The sequence below is a fragment of the Ictalurus punctatus genome, chromosome 7 (assembly GCF_001660625.3).
Source record: "Ictalurus punctatus breed USDA103 chromosome 7, Coco_2.0, whole genome shotgun sequence".
Lineage (NCBI taxonomy): Eukaryota > Metazoa > Chordata > Actinopteri > Siluriformes > Ictaluridae > Ictalurus > Ictalurus punctatus.
In genome coordinates this window covers 9,035,936-9,057,169 of record NC_030422.2, presented here as the reverse complement: position 1 = coordinate 9,057,169, position 21,234 = coordinate 9,035,936, and the positions used below count along the sequence as shown (strand labels likewise).

The 21,234-nt window shown below is 41.7% G+C and overlaps 1 protein-coding gene across 1 annotated transcript in view; it reads right to left on the bottom strand.

Moving 5' to 3' along the window:
• The window catches only part of epha4b (eph receptor A4b), a 109,082-nt gene that overhangs the window by 73,290 nt on the left and 14,558 nt on the right, over nucleotides 1–21,234 (bottom strand). The window contains exons 2-3 of the mRNA XM_017472732.3: nucleotides 17,818–17,882; nucleotides 11,145–11,805 (exon numbers count right to left, since the gene is read on the bottom strand). Of these exons, the coding sequence (XP_017328221.1) occupies nucleotides 11,145–11,805; nucleotides 17,818–17,882 (726 nt within the window). The remainder of the gene's footprint in view (nucleotides 1–11,144; nucleotides 11,806–17,817; nucleotides 17,883–21,234) is intronic.

The window sequence follows — 21,234 nt, the reverse complement described above, 5'->3', positions numbered from 1 at the left end:
CGCTTTTTTAAGGTCCGAAAAAGAGGACCGGGAAAAAAAGACATATAGTCACCCTAACAAAAGCATTTCAGAGAACAATTTATTTCTACCAAATTAACTTTGCGCAAAATTTATTTGCACATGCACTAGGAGGCTGCTCACGTGAGACATGGCTGGCAAGAGAGAACCAGAACTATAATCAAGCAGCTGTCTATATTGTGTTCTTTCAAAATATTAATTTCTTTGGTTTTAAATAATAATTAAAAATTGTGTAATCCTGATAGTATTCTCATTTTTTTACAAAATGTACCTGTAATCTGATTACTTAGTTTTTTGGCATAACTGTAACAGATCACAGCTACCAGGGTTTTTTTTTTGTATCCTGATTACGTAATGCCGTTACATGTATTCCATTACTCTTCAAACCTGTTTGCGACAATGCTGGTTGCTTTTAGAGTTTTTAAGTGAATTGAGGAGGGGTTTAAAACAATTAGAGCTGGTCAGAGGCGTAACCTTTAGCTCTGTTAATATTACTTTTTTAAACCAAAACTAAAAAACTAGCTTCAGTTCATCGACAAAACACAGGTCTGTTTTAAGAGTCAGGACTTTAGACGGGACGGTGCCTTGGGTGAGGAATCCATCCATCCATCCATCCATCTTCTACCGCTTACTCCTTCTTCAGGGTCGCGGGGGAACCTGGAGCCCATCCCAGGGAGCATCGGGCACAAGGCGAGGTACACAATGGACAGGGTGCCAGTCTGGGTGAGGAATGTTTTGCATTATTAACAGTAGCTGTGCCTTTTTGTTTAGTTTTGCTTTTGTTGTTCCAGCATAGAGGTCAATAGGGACATGCCACACATCTGGATCAGCATCAGAACTGGACCATGGTGCAATGCAAGAAGGTGGCCGGTCTGACGAATTACCTTTTCTTTTTCCATCATGTAGACAGCCGGGTGCTTGTGCGTTGCTTACCTGGGAAAGAGATGGCACCATGATGCACTATGGGAATTAGATAAGCCGGCAGAGGAAGCGTGATGTTCTGCTGGGAAACCTTGGGTATTCCCTAATAGCTGTGGCCTCTTTCAGCAGGATAATGTGCCCTGCCACACTGCACAATTTATTCAGGAATGGTTTGAGGAAGACCTTCCGAGTTCTTGAGAAGTCCATGTCTTGACAGATCAGAGCTGTTTTGGCGGCACAAAGGGGACCTACACAATATTAGTCAGGTGGTTTTAATGTTATGGCTGATCTCTTGCTCATCCTGCAATCCATATAATTTCCACATCACCCACTACACTGCCTTTTCCACTCTCTTTTTCATCTCCTATTTTCCTGTCCCTTCCTCTTCGCTTCGGCAACTCTGCAATAAATAACGTCATTATTTAACGCTGCAAAACACACAAAAAAAAGGCCACGTTTGGATGCATCCAATTAAAATAAAATATGTAGTAAACCTTTTACTCTCCCACTTCTCTTCGTCCGCGGGGAACGCGGGGACCTATATTTGGCCATGAGGTGTTTCAAAAGAACATCCATTTACTGGGAGGCTTGTTCCTTGGCCTTGTTTTCATTTTTTTCCCTCCCCACCCCTCTTTCCCTCGTGATTTAGAAATAGTCTGCGTAAAAATTTATCCATTTTGCGTCCGAGACGGAGAAAAGGGGAAGGGAAAAAGGTGAAAGACAAGAGAGGAACAATATCCTGGATGAAAATGAGTAACAGCTGGGCGGTAAGAGCGATAGATTGATATTCAGTAAGCGAGTTGGTTTTTCTTTTTTTTTTACCACCAAGACCCCCCACGGAAACATCTGGCTCTTGGCCCACAACGCCCTGCTGCTTTGACAGAGCTGATAAAGCCACCCTGCAGACTTCTGCAAGAGGGAAAGAGACGCAGGGAAAGCGTGTCGCTCTGGAATAATGCACTAGCTCAAGGAGCGCCTGACCTTCAAAAATCCTCCATTTAAAAAGATGCAAAAATAATATATTTAAAATTGATGCCTCCTCGGCTGCTTCCTATGTCCATAACACACCGCACACACAATTCCTGCCTTCCACTTCAAGTATGACTTGCCAGATTTGGATCTAGCCCCGATTTCATAAAAGGAAGTTAAAAGAGCTTTCCAAATGAGGAAAATGTCTTTTACAGGTTGGACAATTAACCTCGCCTCACATCTGTTTTTAACTTCCGCTACGTTCATATATTCATGCTTTTAGAGAAAGATCCCTCGAGATAGAATACTGGACAGAATGAGAAACATAAAGTGTATATGCATTTTGAATGCATTCCCTGCCTTTTTTTTTTTTTTTTTAAGATGGCCATTCTTCATATCCAGGATTTAAAATGACTGTGATTGAATACAATGAATATAAAAGGCTTCATTTTAGACACTTTGTGCGAGTAGTGAGAATTTGATTTTATATAGTATGCCTGACTTTCAACGGACACGGTTTCTTGAATTTACAAATTTAGATGTTTTTATCTCCCACTCGCGATCCTTATCCACTTAGAAACCGCAACCTTCAATTACTACAACTGTATTGAAGCCCAAAGTCAGTGTGTAAAACGTCTATGAGGTGAGTATGCCTAACTGGAAAGAATTAGAAAAATTATAAAAACTGCCGTTATTACTCTCAAAGCACTCAGAAAGAGGAAGTTGAACTGAAGTAGTTCAAGACACAGAGTGGCACCCACTTATGTATGAAGGCCAAGAGAGTACAGGGCCATTACACTCCTATTCAGTATTACACACACACACACACACACACACACACACACACACACACACACACACACATTCAGACAGCCGTCAGCTACAGCAGCTATTAGGTTCGCTGTTGAAGTGATTCGCTCAAGCGCTAATCTGATAAGTGGCCTTTAGTGTGGGTCGCGTTTAGCTCCGTTTCAATAAAGCACATAAGCACATACATAGAATCGCAGCAGCTTTCTGAAGGATAATAATGGAGGAAGATGCTCTACTAAGTCTACAACAATGCAAGATGTAACCATCCATCCATCCATTTTCCATACCGCTTATCCTACACAGGGTCGGGGGGAGCCTGGAGCCTATCCCAGGAAACTCGGTGCACAAGGCAGGGGACACCTTGGACAGGCTGCCAACCCATCACAGGGCACAATCACATATATATTCACACACTACAGACAATTTGGAAATCTCTTTGACTGGGGGAAGAAACCGGAGTACCCGGAGGAAACCACCGAAGCATGTAACATGCAAACTCTGCACGCACAGGGTGGAGGCGGGAACCACTAAGCCACCGTGCCACCAGGAAAGAATTCAATTTCTTCCTTCTATAAACAAAAGAATAACTCTCATCATTTCGATTTAGTCTTGTTCTGTTTGTTCATCTTTCTTCCTGTAATGAACTGCCTCCTGTTATCTGTTATGTTTACTGTATTACATTTGAGGAGACAAAATGGAGCTGGAAGACGGTGAGATGCCGAGAGACAGTTGGGTCAAAGTGAGAGAAAGATGTGGAAGGAGAAAGAGAGTGAGGAAGAGTGGGAGAGCAAAGTCAATGTGTGTGTGTGTGTGTGTGTGTGTGTGTGTGTGTGTGTGTGTGTGTGTGTGTGTGTGTGAGCGAGAGAGAGAGAGAGAGAGAGAGAGAGAGATGGCAGGTGTCTGGGCTTCCCAGGTCTCAGTGTATCCATGTTGGGGCCATAATTGGTCGTGGCACACACAGACAGCTTGAACAACCCGTTTCAGCCCACCCCCAAGGAAGAAAAAGAGAGGCAGAAAACTGAGACGCAGAATAAGTGTGCGCGAGAGAGAAACTGACACCTGAGACAGTGAAGAGTCCACACAGAAGAAAATACGGAGAGACAGAGAGATCTCCAGAAGATAAGTGTTATGACAGCAGAACTCACTTTAATGGTTATGTAATCCCCCGATCCAGAAAAATCAGGGTCATGGCAGTGAATTATTATGCCAATCCTTCGTACTCTCAGCGAAGCAGAATACGAGAAGTTACACCTGCGTATTGTTGCGTAATTTAATGTTTTATAATGGTAATAGAGTTGATTTGAGAGGCTGCAAATGATGATTACTGAGAGCTCATTTCCCCACAACACATGAGCTGATTATGGTCGACATTTATAATAATTCTAAATGCCAAAGCAGGCAATGATGAAAACACTGCTAAAATCTATCCATTGTACTCCAAATGATACCTAAATGAAATGTAAAGAATCCATACACCAATCTGCACTACCATCAAATGGTATACCAAATACCACCCAACTGGCATTGAGAACAGGGCTTGCATTATGGTTAGCTTTGATTTTGATCTAAGGTTCTCCAAATGTAGTGGTAGCCTGAAGTAGCTCAGTCACCCTCATTGCATGACAGCTACGACCATAAGACAGGTACATGCTTAGGTTCCTCAAGGGTTCTTTAGATCGTTCAGGTTTTTTTTTTCTTTTTTCGTTTTGTACACAGGCCATTTGTTCCAAGATTTCAGTACATTTAGTGGTGTGAAAGCTGTTTTCAAGCCCAGGAACAGTCCAGAGAACTGATTCCTGGTCTTCTTAAATATGGTGATCTGGGGGTTTTTCTGTGGTCTTCAGTGCTTCCACCGAACTGTAATGTGGTCTCCATCAAGCATGGAAGATATCAACTATATGGCTAAAAATCTACATGAGAACAACCCCTGGTTTGCAGGTATTCCTGTACATGCCATGCATCCAAAAAGCGCTATTCTTCACATCTTGAGAGTTGTCGCCAAAGGAAAAGAACAAACGCGAACTAAACCTATTGCTTACCATTCTGCAAACCTGTTTGTGTAAAAGTGACATATGCAAATACTCAATCGATCCATGGTTTGGAAGGAAATCTTCTATGTGAAAGTAAATCTGTGATTATGAGTGCCTCCCCCAAATGAGCCCATAATTGCTCCTGGGTGCGGAATCAAGTATTTGAACCAAGTGTGAAAACGCCCTTAGTTTCCTAAAGGGGTTCTACTTGGAACCATCTCTGCCAGAGAAAGCCTATACCGTGAAGTTCTAAATTGACCTAGATCCCTTTCAGACACTCCTTTAAGGATGTAGATCTAGATCTAGATCAGGCACTCATGATTGGTTAGTATCACTCTGATTGTCAGGATCTGGCCATTTCTTTCTACAGAGGCCACTCACGTGCTTGGTCAACCCCTTGTCATCTTATGATTAGACTACTGCAGCTCACGTTTGCCAAATCTTTCCTTGTGTGCCCTCAGACCCCTGCAACTAAACCGGGATTCTGCTGCACAACTTGTTTTGAATCCCCCTAAGTTCTCGATCCCTCAAGGAACAAGGAAAAGACCTGCATCAAGCTATGGGTACTAGCACCCATAGATGTCCAAACAGCTGAGTCACTCACTGTCTTCAAACAAAGACTGAAGGCCCTTGCTACTTACTCCTCTCTATTTTAGCTTAAGAGTATTCTTATACACTGACCTATTTGTACAAGCGCGAGGATGTGTTTTTGATGTAGGCACTTCTGGATCAGGGCGTCTGCCAAATGCTGTAAATGTAAATGTAATTATGCTCTCTTGGTACAGGTGGTTGTGACATCATTGGGGTTTGTACTCCCAGTGATAGGTCAAACACATTGCTCTTTATAATGCAGTGCAATTTACAGTCCAAAATGAAGCCTCCACCATCCCACCGTCTATTCTCAATGGCACAGAGAACCCATCATACCCAATTACTCTAACTTTTCTGGACAAAACTAGCCAAAAGAGAGTGAGATACAAGATATTGCTCTATGCACAATCACTGACCGGTGGACTGTGGGTTCTTATCAGATGGTGCCATGCTGCTATGCTAAAAGAGGTCCTGCTTTAATGAGCTCTCCACTGAGACAGCTGGTGTGCTGGAGCATGCTAATCTACTCTAGTCTGGTTTGACGTTCTGGCCTAAGATCAGCTTTCTGGGACTGTAATTACATTCTAAGAAGGGCAAAGACCATAGAGGACAAGGAACTGCAGTCACAGGCAACTTGCAAGCTGCATCAAGCTGGAAAATGCACTAAAAAGGGCCGGGTCTGCTTTTAACGGGCGACCAGCTACACCATTCCAAAAACACACCAGCTATATTGGGCCATATGGGCAATACAGCTGAGATGGTTTCTGGCTTTAGGCTCTACGTGGGTGTGGAAAACCTTGAGAAATTTGCAATGACCATTATTCACATATAGCCTAGGTAATGGTGTGGGTAATCTTCTTACTGTAAACAGGTTCAAAGCCAATTCCAGGAACGTTTTTAGCCATGGAGTCTACTTTTTATACATTATGATTAAAATTTCATTTCTCAACTTAGCTCTGACCCAAATCAATATCAGTATCATTAGAAAACTTCTACAAGAGTGTTTTAGCCTTTAAATGCAGCATCCTGAATCACCACTCTATGCCACTCCCACAAGTCCCAAAGAAAGTAAAGAAAGTATGGTTACAAAATATGTGGCTTCACTGATATGAATATTTCATACACAGAAAGACAGTGTATGCGTCAGCGTGTTCGCTAAAATCCACATATACACACAAGCACACTACTCGGCATTCAAATCCTGGACCTTGCTGACTTCCAAATGAGCACTGGGGACACGCTGCTAGTAGGCAAGTCTAATTGAATTTCATCATTTTTTATGATTTGTTTGTCTTTTTTAATGAAAGCACTTAGCCTTTTTTAAGCCACATCTTCCTGAGACCTTATGAATATTTAACGCAGAGCCAGACTGTCTCATCAAATGAGCAGTCCCTGATGCTCGCAGCTGCTGGACAAGGAGGGGTGACAATTACTGAAAGCCACAAGAAAGCAATCCAGTGGGGGAAAAAAAGAAAAAAAAAGAAAAAAGAAAAAAAAATTAACCAAGGGCGGTAAGGTTACAAAAACAGCGCTGTGCAAAATGTCAACAATTATACTGGGTGGCCGTTTCAGCCTAGCTAATGAGTCCATTAGCAGCTACGCTGTCTAAAGGACGCTAGCTGGGGGAAGAAAAAAAAAGTGAGACTCATTTCGATGCATTCTCAACAGGCTGACCTTTTGTTTGCTGAGCTCTAAAACCAGCGAGTGAGCTGACAGGGAAAAAACAGTGCTAGCGGGTGAATCATCGAACTTTTGTTTCCACTCACACTGCCTCGCTGGATGGATTACTTCACAAAGATTCGAATGACTGTTGGATCAGTATTAATAGCACCTCAGCCACACACCTGGACACAATTATCATCGAGGTAGCACTGAAAAACTGAGAGGCAGACTAGATAATTGGCCAAAATTTTGCTCACAGCTAACATACACCAACGTGAGACTTCTCTCCTCCAATTCCTTGATAAATAAACCATTTATTCAGCGTATAACCATTGTCCTTCACCATTTTTCCTCCCATCACATCTGTCCCTGCGTCCTGGCTAAAAAAAATATCAGCATTGCTATTGAACACGTTTACCCTCTGCTATGAGGAGGATTAGCAATTTCATTCCTGGGGATTTATCGAAGTCCAATAATCTTTCTCCAGCTCTATGAAGCCTCGAGCACAGCTGTCATCTCATTCCAGGTAACCTCACAGAGCTTTCACAAATACCTACAAAGATGTCAGCTAAAGGACTGGCACACAGTTTCAAAATATGCCACAGGGCGTACATGGTCTGGATCTGCTTTTAAAGAATTAAAAAAAAAAGAAAAAAATGAAAGAAAGATAAGAAATGGTTCGTACATGTAATGCCTGGCAGACAAAGTGGATTCAACTGTGGAAATTTATATTTCACCACGTTTACACTTTAACTGAGAAAACGTTCCGGAAATCAATGTTTATTTTATATTATTGCTTGCATTTCCCCTGTAATGAAGATTCATTACGATCAGAACTATCTTCCAATATTAGTTAATAATTCATACACGTATCTCACTTGAACTGCGATGGGCTATATTGAGAAATTAATATAATTAATTGCAACTTATACTGATGAATAGCATTAGGGAGATATCCAATCCAATAGCAGAGAAGATCAAGGTTGGCTCCTGTTACATGTTTATTCCAGCATGGATACTCTTTGCTCGATCGGCTCGATCGATCATTGCTGCCTTCCTCTAAGAATATACAGTACATCTGTGTATCGACTAGTTTTTCATAACTCATAGTCATAGTAGCAACAAACTAGCACGATTTCTAATGCCAAACAAAGCCATTCCTACTTAAGGATACCATATTTCTGGCACAAACACAGACAATGAATTACACCAATACTCAGATTCTTCCTCAAGAAGAAAATGCCGGCGAAGCCAGCGAAAGCTCATGCTGCGTTCCCACCTTTCCCATTACCAAACAACATGAACCCACTCAGCAGCTATTAGAGAAGACGATATTAGCTCTGTAAAATGAATCTCCATCGTCCCTCCACAGCGCTGTTCGAGAGGAACAAATTGCTATACGTTGTGGAGGAGTACCGGCATTTAAAAGTACTCAAAATATATCCAAATTGCAAAATCTGTTTAAATGAGTCAAACCAGACAAAGAGATATGATTACACCGGATGATCCTGTACTCATTACAAACTACTATCAAAGACCTATGAAGTGTAATATCCATCCATCCATCTTCTACCGCTTACTCCTTCTCAGGGTCACGGGGATCCTGGAGCCTATCACAGGGAGCATCGGGCACAAGGCGGGGTACACCCTGGACAGGGTGCCAGTCCATCGCAGTGAAGTGTAATAATGGTGACTAAATGTGAGGCAGAATAAGAACAGATGGATTTAGTTCAGCATTTGCATTTGAAATGAAACTGGGAAGTCAGACACATGGATGTACCCACTAGACGTCTGAATCTGCAGGCAGGGTGGGGGGAAAAAAAACCCTGAGCAATGGCTTTGAAGAAAGTTACATCTCAATAACGTCCTCTCGAACCAGCAGGAATAGCGGCTTAGGATGAATAGGCGTGACTCACCGACGCCTTAAGCTATTCACACACACACTCACAGTAACCACTATGTAACAGTTTCAGATCGGACCACAATTTTCCAAGCACTTTTATAAAGATCTTCTGCTCTGTTGAACAGGCACCCAGAACCGACCCGTGCCGTATATCGTCTCAAAATTTACAGGGACTCAAAATAACGCAGCGAAATGAAACACTGGTACTGAGGCACAAAGTACTGCAAAGGTAGTGTCTAGGGAGATCATTTATGCCACAGCTCTTTTGAATAGACTAAAATCTCATTTACAAGAACTTGTATGGAGGACGTGTTGTTATTTAACAAAGAAAAAACATACAATCTAGCTCACAGAGTGAGCTGCTGTGGGAAAAGTGCATGATCCAGGTCGTCCAAAACGTGAGAACGGTTTATATTAAGCGCTTCAAACAAACTCATAAGTGTATTAATGTGGCTCGTTGTGTCAGATGCTACGACAGATGCGTGTGCTGTTTAATGTGTTCCAGACATGTTTTCTAAAGTGCAGAGATGACATTTTTACGTTTACATCCTTATCTGTAAATGTTAGAAATTCACGCCAGTATTTCCATTTTACATAAAGACTCATGCTGACAGTGACTGAGTTTCCGTTACACTTCACTGAATAAGCGCGAGTCCACGCATGCGCGTTAATCAAACAGTGCACGATAGAAAGGAAGCGCAATAATTCTGACTAAAATATTCAAATATGTAGTTTGATGCTATATTTAGCGATATTTATGGACAAAAGTAATTGTGTTTTTTATGAAAGCAGTAACTGTAATGGGGTTATAAATGTACATACATGTAAGAAGTGTCATACATTTACAGAATAAAGGAACATGTTACTGTGTTCAAATGAGTGAATGTGTGTGCTACTACATTCAACCTCTTACCAGTTAACACATAGGTTCTGCTTTTGTTTTTCTTCTTTAGCATTTTTAATATAGTGATTTAACTTCTGCTTTAAAGTTTGAGGACAGTCAGTTGTTGTTTTTTTGTTTTCAAAATATAATGTTAATATTTTTTTTTAAATCCTTTGCACAATATATAGCATAACCCATATCGGTACATTTAATACCTTTTTCATAGCCTTCAATTTGCACAATGTTTGAAGGATAACATGTGGGTCAGAATATGAAATAGCATGTTTTTTTGCTTTTTTTAAATACAGGAAATAAAAATTGGCCTTTTAATGGCACTAATCTATGAATCGAAGAAATAATCGATAGATTAATCGATTATCAAATAATTGTTAATTTCAGCCATAATTTACTCATTGATATGGTGATGTTTTCCGTAAGAAGACATGTATTGGTGCGTCGTAACAGTCAAAACAGTGTTTCTTCACTGCTTGCCATGTTACCGAGAAACTTGAACGTCCTGAAGACTTTTCATGTGGCAGGAAGCTTACTGAGACAAAGCGATGACCTTGGAGACTCTTTCCATCTCTGTTAAATAAACTTCTCCTTACAGAAATATTGACCATCCAAAATGGACAGATAATCCATCCATTTTCCATACAGCTTATCCTGCACAGGGTTGTGAGGGAGCCTGGAGCCTATCCCAGGGAACTCGGGGAACACCCTGGACGGGGTGCCAACCCATCGCAAGGCACAACTGTGAACACATTCATGCACCACACACAATTTAGAGATGTCAATCAACCTACAATGCATGTTTTTAAACTGGGGGAGGAAACTGGGGTACCTGGAGGAAACCCCCAAAGCACAGGGAAAACAAGCAAACTCTGCATACGCAGGGTGGAGGCATGATTCAAACCCTAACCCTGGAGGTGCAAGGCAAATGTGCTAACCATTAAGCCACCATGCCACCCATTCTTGACCATATCAATGATTATACATTCTTGTAATCTGTTCATCATTAGACTTACATATACAATAGAAAATTCAATGAAATTTAATCGTTAAAGAAAATTAATCAACATCTTCTGACCAGTCAGAACCAGGAATTCAACTCCCCTTTGGTATAAATGACTTTACTGAATGTGTGTTGACTTTTTGATGTTAAAGAATGCTCTCTCGTGAGTTGCATGCGATAACATATTTCTTCCAGCGATAACATATTTCTCCAGAACATTTCAATAGCCTTGGCTAATCAAATGAAATGGATTCAAACCACGGACCCTATTAAACATTCAACACAGATCTATAATATGGCCTACATTTTCTTGTAATACAGTATATATGGTAAGATACTCACGTTGGCAGTAGTCCTTGCCCTCCTCAAAGCCCGGCTTGCAGATACAGCGCCCGATCGGTACCAGCCACCCGCCATCTGCACTACAATACATCTTCGGTGACTCAAACTCCTCCGAGTCGTTAACGCACGATCCACGCACCTCAACAAGTGCCGAGTCGCCCCCCGTCACTGTATCAGGGAAATGCGCCAGGTTGTGCACGGCGGCCGGGCACTTCTTATAGAAAACCCGCAATGAGACAAGAGCGATGCATGCGCCAACATCCTGAAAGGCCAAGTAGAAGCCCTTTTTGCTCAGGTTGCTGATATCCCGAACCTCGGTGTTCAGCTTCATGACGCGGTCGCCAACGTCGGTCTGCGTGAAGCTCTCATCGGCGGCGATTGTGTCGATCTTGACGTACTGGCTCTCCTTGATGAACCACAGGTTGTCATTGTTGGACTCGTGGTAGTACATGTTGAACGTCTCTTTGCAAGTCCCAGGGACTCCGGGAAGGCTGTTGCAGTCACGCAGCGTGAACTTGATCTCAATGTAGATGCGCTGAGCGCCGTGGCGGGCGATGTGGCGAGTGCGGAGCCAGTTGTTCTGGTTGGCCTCCATCACGTTGCACACTTGGTACGAGCGCATGGGGGTGTTGCGCTCGTCCATCACGCTGATCTCCTCCCACTGCAGGGAAAGCAGGAAACATGTTAAATGTTAAGTGGTACATGTTTTTTTTTTTGTAGTGTTTGGAATAGGAGTTTGCATTAACAATTCAGTCTCATGCTAACGTTTACTTTCCAGGAAAAAAAATCTGGAACTCTAAGGGTTTCTTTAGCTAGCACCCTCGGGTGGAACTATCCATGTACAACATCTTGTTACTACCGATTACCATCCAAAGAACCCTTGAGAAACCTTTCCTAAGGTTACAGTTATTCCATACTGGTAATTAAAAACAAACAAACAAACAATAAAGTAGATTGATCTCGGGTTAGCTTTATAACCTACTACATTCTCATGCCCTTAAATAACTTTGTGTTATCCTTTAGCCAGGAACTTGCATTAACCGTGAACAAAAAACAATACTGTGGTGATGCATTCCCAATTAGCCAATGATTTGCATGTTACATTGTTGAGATATACTGTAACTGGGACACATCGTGCTGATGTTGGCCAGATGTTTGTGTGGTATAAGGGTATGCTAAATACTAGTGTGGAAAAACCAAAACCTTCGCTTAACCTCAGAAACCGAAAAGAAAACTTTTGCCTCCGTTAGCTTTTCAAATGACAGCTGCATTATGTGGAAACAAGCATTTTTTCCCCCTCATGGGGAGCAGCATGATGTCCTCAAAATGTCAGAAATATCTGTCTAGCTAAATACTTTCAAAGCTCAGTACCCAAAATAAATCAGCATTTTGTGAAAATAAGCTGTTTTTAATGGGGACCAGCAAACAGTCCATGAATGTTAATGAGTATTCAATGCATTTTCATATTATAATCTCATCATATAAGGTATTAGTGTGTGCATGTGTGTAAGATGTTAGTATATGTGGGTTATTCTATGCAACTTCGTCTACATCTGCTTTCACTTGTGTGAGGTTCTGTACCCGAGGACACTTCTCACATGAGTAAGAAAACATCTCAATTTCTTAAAGAGAAAGAAAATAAACCAGGCAGTAACAATCGCTCAAATGTCTGATCCCCCGCCCAAAAGATTTCGATTTTGCCAAATAAAACCCAGAAACCAGGGTTTATGGATCTCATTTTGCCACTGAGATACTTTCGGAAACCGCCGTCTCAGTTAAGAGCTTGAGTGATTTGAGTTACTGTTAAATGAACTGATGTCTGGTTAGACATCACGCTTTGGGCCGAAACATAAAAATCTCAGGGTTCTCAAATGTCCGTATCGTTAAAGAAATGTCTTTAAAGCTTTTCCCATCCTGTCTGAAGCTAGCCAAAGGAGAAACAAAAGCATTCAATATGTAGCATTTCACATGTTGAAGGGACAAAAACTTTTATAAATTAAGTCTAAACAAATACTAGACACCTAACTTTGTGATTTTAATTTTGCATGTACTCTAGCTTTGTTTCTTTATAAATAATATAGCTAGCTAGTTAGTGTGCTTAAGTTTTTTTTTAACGTTCCGAGTTAAGCGCAATGAGAAAAAATAAAACGCAAAATAATAGAATGCGCTGGATCAAGTGCTATTCTTCAAGCTGTTGAATAATGATGGTGTAAACATGGCACAAAGGCAATACAAAGTCTATTGATACATATTCGATTTTAGCTCTCCTATCTAATATCAGAACATAACATGAGGCTACAGCCATGGTCCGGTTTGACTGCGTTTGCCGAGCTCTACCACCGGAAACCGTTTGAACGCACCCACGATGTATCAAAAGAAACTTTCCAAAGAAAACTTGAAGCAAAACTATTTTCCATGCTTGCTTTGTTCATTTGGGCCGGAGATTTGCGAGGCAATTCCTCGAACCTGTCATGATGTTACAGGCTATAACGACATGATTACGAATGGAGTATGGTTAAAATATATCAACTGAGACACAAGGGTCAATTACAAGTACAGCCTGTGTTTAAACGGAGACATGTGTGTGTGTGTGTGTGTGTTACTTTTCAGTCCACAGGCAGACATTGCAGATCAAATCAAAGTTGCTACAGAATAACTTTATGAGTGAAAAAAAAAGTAGGCCACTTTCCCCAGGGTGCAATGATTGTGACATTTGGAGAAATAATCATCCAACGAAAAAGACAGGCTTATGAGTTCCTGTTTATTTATTTTCAAAAGTTAGTCTGCACTCAACTTTTATATTTCCATTGGGAAGCTATTGCTGGGAGTTGCTGAAAGTATTTTACAAAGTGGTTGAAGTTTTTTAGCAGGGTGTCTGGGGCACATACACACACATCAAACACAGCACGTAATAACTGCCATGCCATATGGTGAGCTGAGTCACCATATAAACGACATGCAATTACCATAAAATGGCTAGCAATTGCCCACATACACAATGGCACATGCACAAGGTTAAAAGCATTCTGTTTAGACAGGAGGTAAAGGTTAGGTACTTTCAAGCAGCACTGCTGTCAGGAGGATAACGTGGGTGTCTGGTTCCCTGCAGCCCTTGGCGCTTTGAGAATAAAAAAAAAGCCTCCACTCATCAGTCATTTTTCGGCATTGCCTGGCAACTTTGAAGAAGAGCAAACATGTCAGTTCTCTAGCTAAACAGAATTTTGTAACAGTAATTATCTGGTAGTTTAAGATCATTACTGTCTTAAAGTCCACAAAAGAACATCTGTTTTTTTTTGAAGGAGGGGCTCCCTTTGAAAAGCACGTGATTGGGTTTACCTGTTTCCTGGCGGCCCGATGTGAACTGTCCCTGTTGGGTTTTAGACACACACACACTCACACGCACACATCTGAAATGAACTTTAAGCATCAAACCAAAGCCAAGCCTGCACATCTGGCTTGGGGCTGAGGGAATTGGTTCTGGCCTGCCCGGGTCATGTCGCACATTTGAGTTGCTAAGGAAAACATTCAGTGGAGCTAAGCAAACAACCATGGGAAATTAAAGTCAAAGGTCAGCATCGCCATGTATGCCAGCCAAGAGACAACAGTGAGAGTCCCAAAGCTCAGCAAGTGGTGTCTTCTTCAAGTGGTCCCTTCAGGGAGGAAACTACTTTGATTCATTTATCCTTAGTAAACACTAAGGTTCACGGTGGATCCATATATCTCAGGAAAACTAGGTCCCTACTAATCCATTCCAGATCACCATGGACTCTCTCTCTCACACACACACACACACACACATATCCTCAGATAATTTAGAGTACCCAGTACACCTACCAGCATGGTGGGAGGAACCCTTAGGAAGACCATATGGAAGGTAACCCCAGATCAGAATCAAACTGAGGACCCTGGAGCTGTGAATCAGCAACTCTACCCTCTGTACCACTGTGCAGTACAATCTTGGCTAAACATTGATACCAGCTGGAGACTTGGGGAGAAGCACACTCGGTAGCACAACAACAACATGTTTATGCTTCTGGGACCCAAAACCTTGTCCATCATCATTTGTTATTTATGGGCTCCTGCAGGGCACAAAAGCGTTCACTCTATCACTGGGAGATCTAGGAGTCCAAGACATCAAAACTGTCCGGGCTCTCTGGTTGCAAGGGATGGCAATCCTCTGTCAATCAAAGCAACATCAACCAATCATGGTCCTCTTGGAGACCAAGTATGTGGAAGAAACCAGTTAGCACATCACAGGACAGTGTGTTCTGTTGCCCTGTGAGGTAGCATGAACAGCAGTTTTCTGTCTTCATATGTCTCGGAGGAAGCATGAGTACATTTGCAACAACTAATAATTTCATTGGTTCATGGTCCTTTCTTTCCACTGGCAAATAATGATGCCATTTCAACAAACTTAGAAATTAATATTCTAATTTAAAAACTTCTTTGTTCAGTATGCCCTTTTACTATAGCTCCTTTCAAACATGCAGCTTTACCCATTAATGTTCTGGCACGTTACCAGTTCCGGTAGCTGTGAAAGCAAGCCGCATTTGGGACGAGGCTTAGTAATGTTCCCGGTAGGCTTAAAAACATTTCAGAGCAAGATGATGAAACTGTATGACGCATTTGTCCTTGCTTTAGACCACAGGTTCCCTACCCAGGTCGTGAATTACCCCACATCCTGCGCATATCAGTGTTTTCCCCTTCTACCAACGCAGATGCTTCAACTAATCAACTAATTAACAGTCATTTCTGTGTTGAACTGGGTGTTTTAGGGCAGGGATTATACACAAAAATGTACAGGACAGGAGTTTCTCCATGACCAGGGTTGGGAACCTGCGAGATTTAAACTGAATCAGTCAGGTAACATGTTGAAATTGGACAGATTTTGAAAGTCTTGGCAGAGGAAATCAAGGTAAAAGGTACTGTTAGAGATGCAGAAGAATTACCAGTAAATTACCTGTACCATTTCCACCAGACTATCATGCCTGCTAATCTCCTTAATGTAAATGGAGGGTGCTTTCTAGTGGCATGATAATCACTAAAACCCACAAATCCTTCCTTACTCTTCTACCACGCTCTCATTGTATGTTGACGATTTTTTTTTTCCCACAGCCATCTGACTCAACCATGCTGTGTGCTAAATGTCACTGTAGCTCTCAGCTCTTTTGGACATGGATGGCTGAAACAAATTTGCACCTAAACAATGGCCAGTTAGATAACATGTACAGCATTATGTTAGCATTATGTAAGCCCAGTTTTGGTCTCAAAAATTGGTCCTGATGCTGTAGAAAAACCAGGTTTAATACTGGCCAACCTTGGTGGGGGTGTAAATAAATTGCTATGTATTTGTCTGTTTGTGAAACAAGTACGGAGATCCGATCCAGCTTCTGGCTGCTCCGTGAAATCATTAAAACAGGCGGCTGTGAAATCCTGAAGATTGATTTCCTTTAAAGCCCAGTTTGACTTTCGCCAACTTGATTATTTTTAGCCCATGCCGGGTGCATCGTATAGAGAGACGAAGCAGCTCTCCTGTCTTCCACGTACATGTCTTTCTCTCTTTTACACACAAGGATTATGTTGTGATCTAGGAAATTTGAATCTTAGTGTCTTTGCCAAATAAGAAGGGAATTGTGTCAGGCCAATCCACCAATCCTAACCATCGCTATCTTTATATGAAAATATAAGTTAGCTATTTAAACCCTAGCTCTCTGTGGAAATCCTACATGACCTTGACTTGCACAGACATATGCAATGGGCATGTACAAGAATTCAGAACACAGTTTCTACTGTACACAGTGTGCTTTTGACTTGCTCATAAATATTCATGAGCAGGTGGAGCTCCTCGACTTCATTCTGTTCATGTATTGCATTTTCATTGTGATCATGAGTCATGGACAAAAAAATTCAAAACATTTTCGATTGGAAGGAAGAAATTTGGACATAATCCAGTATACTTCTGGTTTCATGAATAGCATGCAAATGCATAAAACATCACTAGTTTTGTGATGAAAGTTTTCACTAATTGAACTGTCTCCCATTGATTTATGTGGAGTTTCAGTGTGTGTTAGGTGTCATACAACTATTCATTATAACCAGTAGACCATCCATTCATCCATCCATTTTCTGTACTGCTTAACTTACACAAGGCCGTGAGGATCCTGGCGCCTATCCCAGGGGACTCGGGCATAAGGCGGTGGGACCCCCTGGATGGGGTGCCAACCCATCACAGGGCACAATCGCACACCCATTCACACACTACGGACAATTTGGAAATGTCAATCATCGGGAGTACCGGGAGGAAACCCCCGATGCACAGTGAGAACATGCACTTGTGTGGATGATCAGCTGAAATCGTTGATTCTGGAACTGAGATTGCACAGCATGGAAGCTTATGTCTGTCAACAGCTCAACATCTTATAACCCAATGACTAGCCTTCCTTGGATGAAGAATGCTAATTTTTAACTAGCTTGCAGTAGAGTATGTGTGTGGATTGGAGGAGTGTATCGGGCACTGAACGGTGACATTGTGAACACAATGTCAGACAATATGTTTTGCCTGATCAAATGGCCAATACGTGTGAGTGAAAGGTAACTGGCAGCTCGATAAAGATGAAAGCATGTGAAAAGGTGTTAACGTGTAATGAGCTATTGATGTTTGGTGGTTACTCACCCCTTCTGCTGGATACGCCTCCCATCCAAGGTCCCCCAGAGCAGACATCGAGTCCAGTAATGTAACTACAGAGCGAGAAAAACAGGAAACAATTTAGTTTAATAATTCAATTTAATTTGATGTCACTGGCAACATTTGCAATTTTATTTTATGTACTGTTTTTTTTGGGTTTTTTTTGCTTGTGCTCAATTACTCCCTGGTAAACAGTTTAACTTCCCCTGGGGAAAAATCACCAAGAAAAAAATGCTGCTCTGGGAGTCATTCAATAACAAACCACGTGAGGACCGACCTGCATTTGCGAAAGCATCTAAATGTGTATGTGTGTGTGTGTGTGTGTGTGTGTGTGTGTGTGTGAAAACAAACCCTGGCTCGCACTCTAGATTTCAGCACCAGAAGCATTAAGGGAACCTGAAGCAGTTGTGGAGGTCATGTAAGGAAATGTATATAAGGATGTGTATTAGAGACGCCGAGTGTTCTAAAAGGCTCCTCTTTCAACACAGTCACACTCCCCTATTCCTTGTCCCGAGGCGCTGAACTATGTTTTCCCAGTCTGTTCTGCATTCCAGGGTAATTAAGGTCTTGGCACTGTGCGGCATCAATTTTTCATCAGCTCCCATCTGCAGATGTTGCCTTCCACACTCAGGACCTGAGCAAAGTCGACGGGTGCAGCGAGATCGGGCTCAAAACACAGCCGAGTCATGCTCACGTGTGCACAAACACACACTTAAGATGCCAGAACAGACAAAAGCATACTCGGGTGAATGAGTATGACATGCTAGCAGGAGTCAAGCTAACTTTTGGAGGATTTCGGAGTGGATTTGTAGATATACACTGTATGCGTAGATGTAGAGTTTTCTATCTGGATGTTTACATTTTAATCACATCACAGTAACAGAATGTATCACAGTATAATGTGATATTATTTTCAACATTTTTGCTGTTCTTTGGTTCCTTGCTGAACAAGTCACAATCACATTAACAGCCATGACATTAAAACTACTGACAGGTGACGTGAATAACATTGATTATGTTGTTACAATGGCACCTGTCAAGGTGTGGGATATACAGTATTAGGCAGCAAGTGGACAGTCAGTTCTCGAAGTTGATGGGTTGGAAGCAGGAAAAATAGGCAAACGAAAGTCTCTCCTCGAAGGATCAACCGTAAGGTAGTCCTGCCCTGACAAAATCTACGCTCGTGAGCCACAAACATCAACGGGTTAGAATTCGAGTTCCGCATTAATATACGTACATTAGTTATCATAAAAGATGAATGGATGTGTGGTCCAATTCATTTCTAGTTGAATTTTGAGATTATGCTGGACAGCTGTGGCTCAGGTGGTAGCGTGGATTGTCCACTAATTGTAGGGTTGCCGGTTCGATTCCCGGCCCACGCAACTCCACATGCTGAAGTGTCCTTGGGCAAGACACTGAACCCCAAGTTGCTCCCGGTGCCAATGTATCACCCTGCATGGCAGCTCTGCTACCATTGGTGTGTGAATGACTACCAGTGTAAAGTGCTTTGGAACTGCTAAGATTAAAAAAGCGCTATATAAGTGCAGACCATTTACCCTTGCTGCGTAAGGTTACTTTTACTTCCCTAGCTATATTTTAATCAGCCATATCATTTACTTTACCTACTTAACTGACGATGTGTCTTTCAGGAAAGTCTGAAGAGGTTAATCCAGAAGACAAGAAATGAGTGTCTTATCATTTAGATAAACATACAGTAACAGAGGAAAGACTAGAACCAAAAAAAAAAAAAAACCTGAGAGCAGAGGAAACAAAGAGAACAAGTTGAGATGTTGATTTACGACATGCTGCCGCACAAAAGAGCGTGTGCATGTGTGTGTGGTGCCCCGGTTTGATTTATAACGACAGCGGCGTGTTTGTAAAAGATTAATGAACGGTGATTCATGTTTCATAAATAGTTTCCTCCGCACCGCCTGCAATTCTTCACCCGGCGAGACACGCGTTCATGCTGCCTCTGTGTCGAGCGTGATGAAAAGCGCTGGAAGCAGCTGGAGATAGAGTATGCTTCCTGAATGAGTATGTGTGTACGTGTGTGTAGTGTGGAATCTGTCTTAATCTATGTTAACCCTTTTGGGGCTTCACTAATGTGATAAGTTACGGACAGGATATATGCTCATAGAAACATCAGACAGTAGACAGTCGGATTCACGGATACTACCACAGTACCATGTTTTAATACCGAGTACGAGTATGTTTCTTGCTACTCGTCACTACCAATACTGAAATGAATAATTACTATGTATTAATCAATTGGCGAAACATACGAAACATTTTATTTAGCAATGTTTGTGTTTACCTAGTGGCCTTGAAAAAATGCATACTTCTCTGTTTACACACTCAAGCGACTCATTCTTTACAATGTTAGCTAGTTGATTTGAAATGACGTAGATTAGATAGCTTGGATCAAAGAGGGTGGCAATGTCAGAAAAAAGTATGTTTTTTTTGCTTTCATTGCAGTTCAGTGACCCTATAGTGGCCAATCGGCAAGAACATTGTACTGGGTAAGATCTGTCATTCATAATTATTTGTATAGTAGGAAGACCTTCTCTTGATATTTCTGCATTTTGCTTTGATTGCCAGCATTAATCCTGAAATACATCCAGATTGCTGTTGCGGTCTTTCATATATAAAAAGACCAGGACCAACTGGCCATTTTTCCTCCAAATATTTCACAATGGGAGGAAATTGCAACAATCCTTGAATTAGTGGAGCACCAGGTCTGAAAGTCAGTACTGAAATACCCAATTCAGTTCATTTTCATTTCATTTTGTAGAGTGCTGTTAACAACAGACATTGTCCCAAAGCAGCTTTACAGAAATCCAGATGTAGATGTAGCTCCACAGTGAATAAGCCAGAGGAGACAGTGGAAAAAAAGGAAAAAAACCCAGAAAAAAACCCAGAGACCTCATGAGGAAGAAAGCTTGAGACTCAAACTGGACCCCCCGCTTCCTCTGGGTGATACCAGGATAGTGGGATTTTATATCATCACTCTTTTAAAATTGTCAAGTAGTACTAAGAATGAGCAGATTTTGAATGAGAGTCCTGGAACGAGCAAAGGATTACAGCAGCAGTTCATAGGTCCACATCTACCTAGTATCAAGGTGAGATTATTCACTGAAGCAACGGTGAGACTTGGTCGTAAAATGTCAATCTTTTACAACAGCATTACACGAGTCACAGGTGCAAAAGTAGAGCATCAGGATGAATCAAGTCCGGACATGTGAAAATAATAATATGGCTGTTTTTCCTACAGTGTCCAAGTCTTTCGAACAACTGTCATAAATATATGCCTCAGATTCATTAGTGCGCTTTTCTTTCCAGACTTTTAACACGTCCACTTGTTTGTGTATTAATGGCAGCGGAAGAACTACCCAGCAGTTTGGCCTA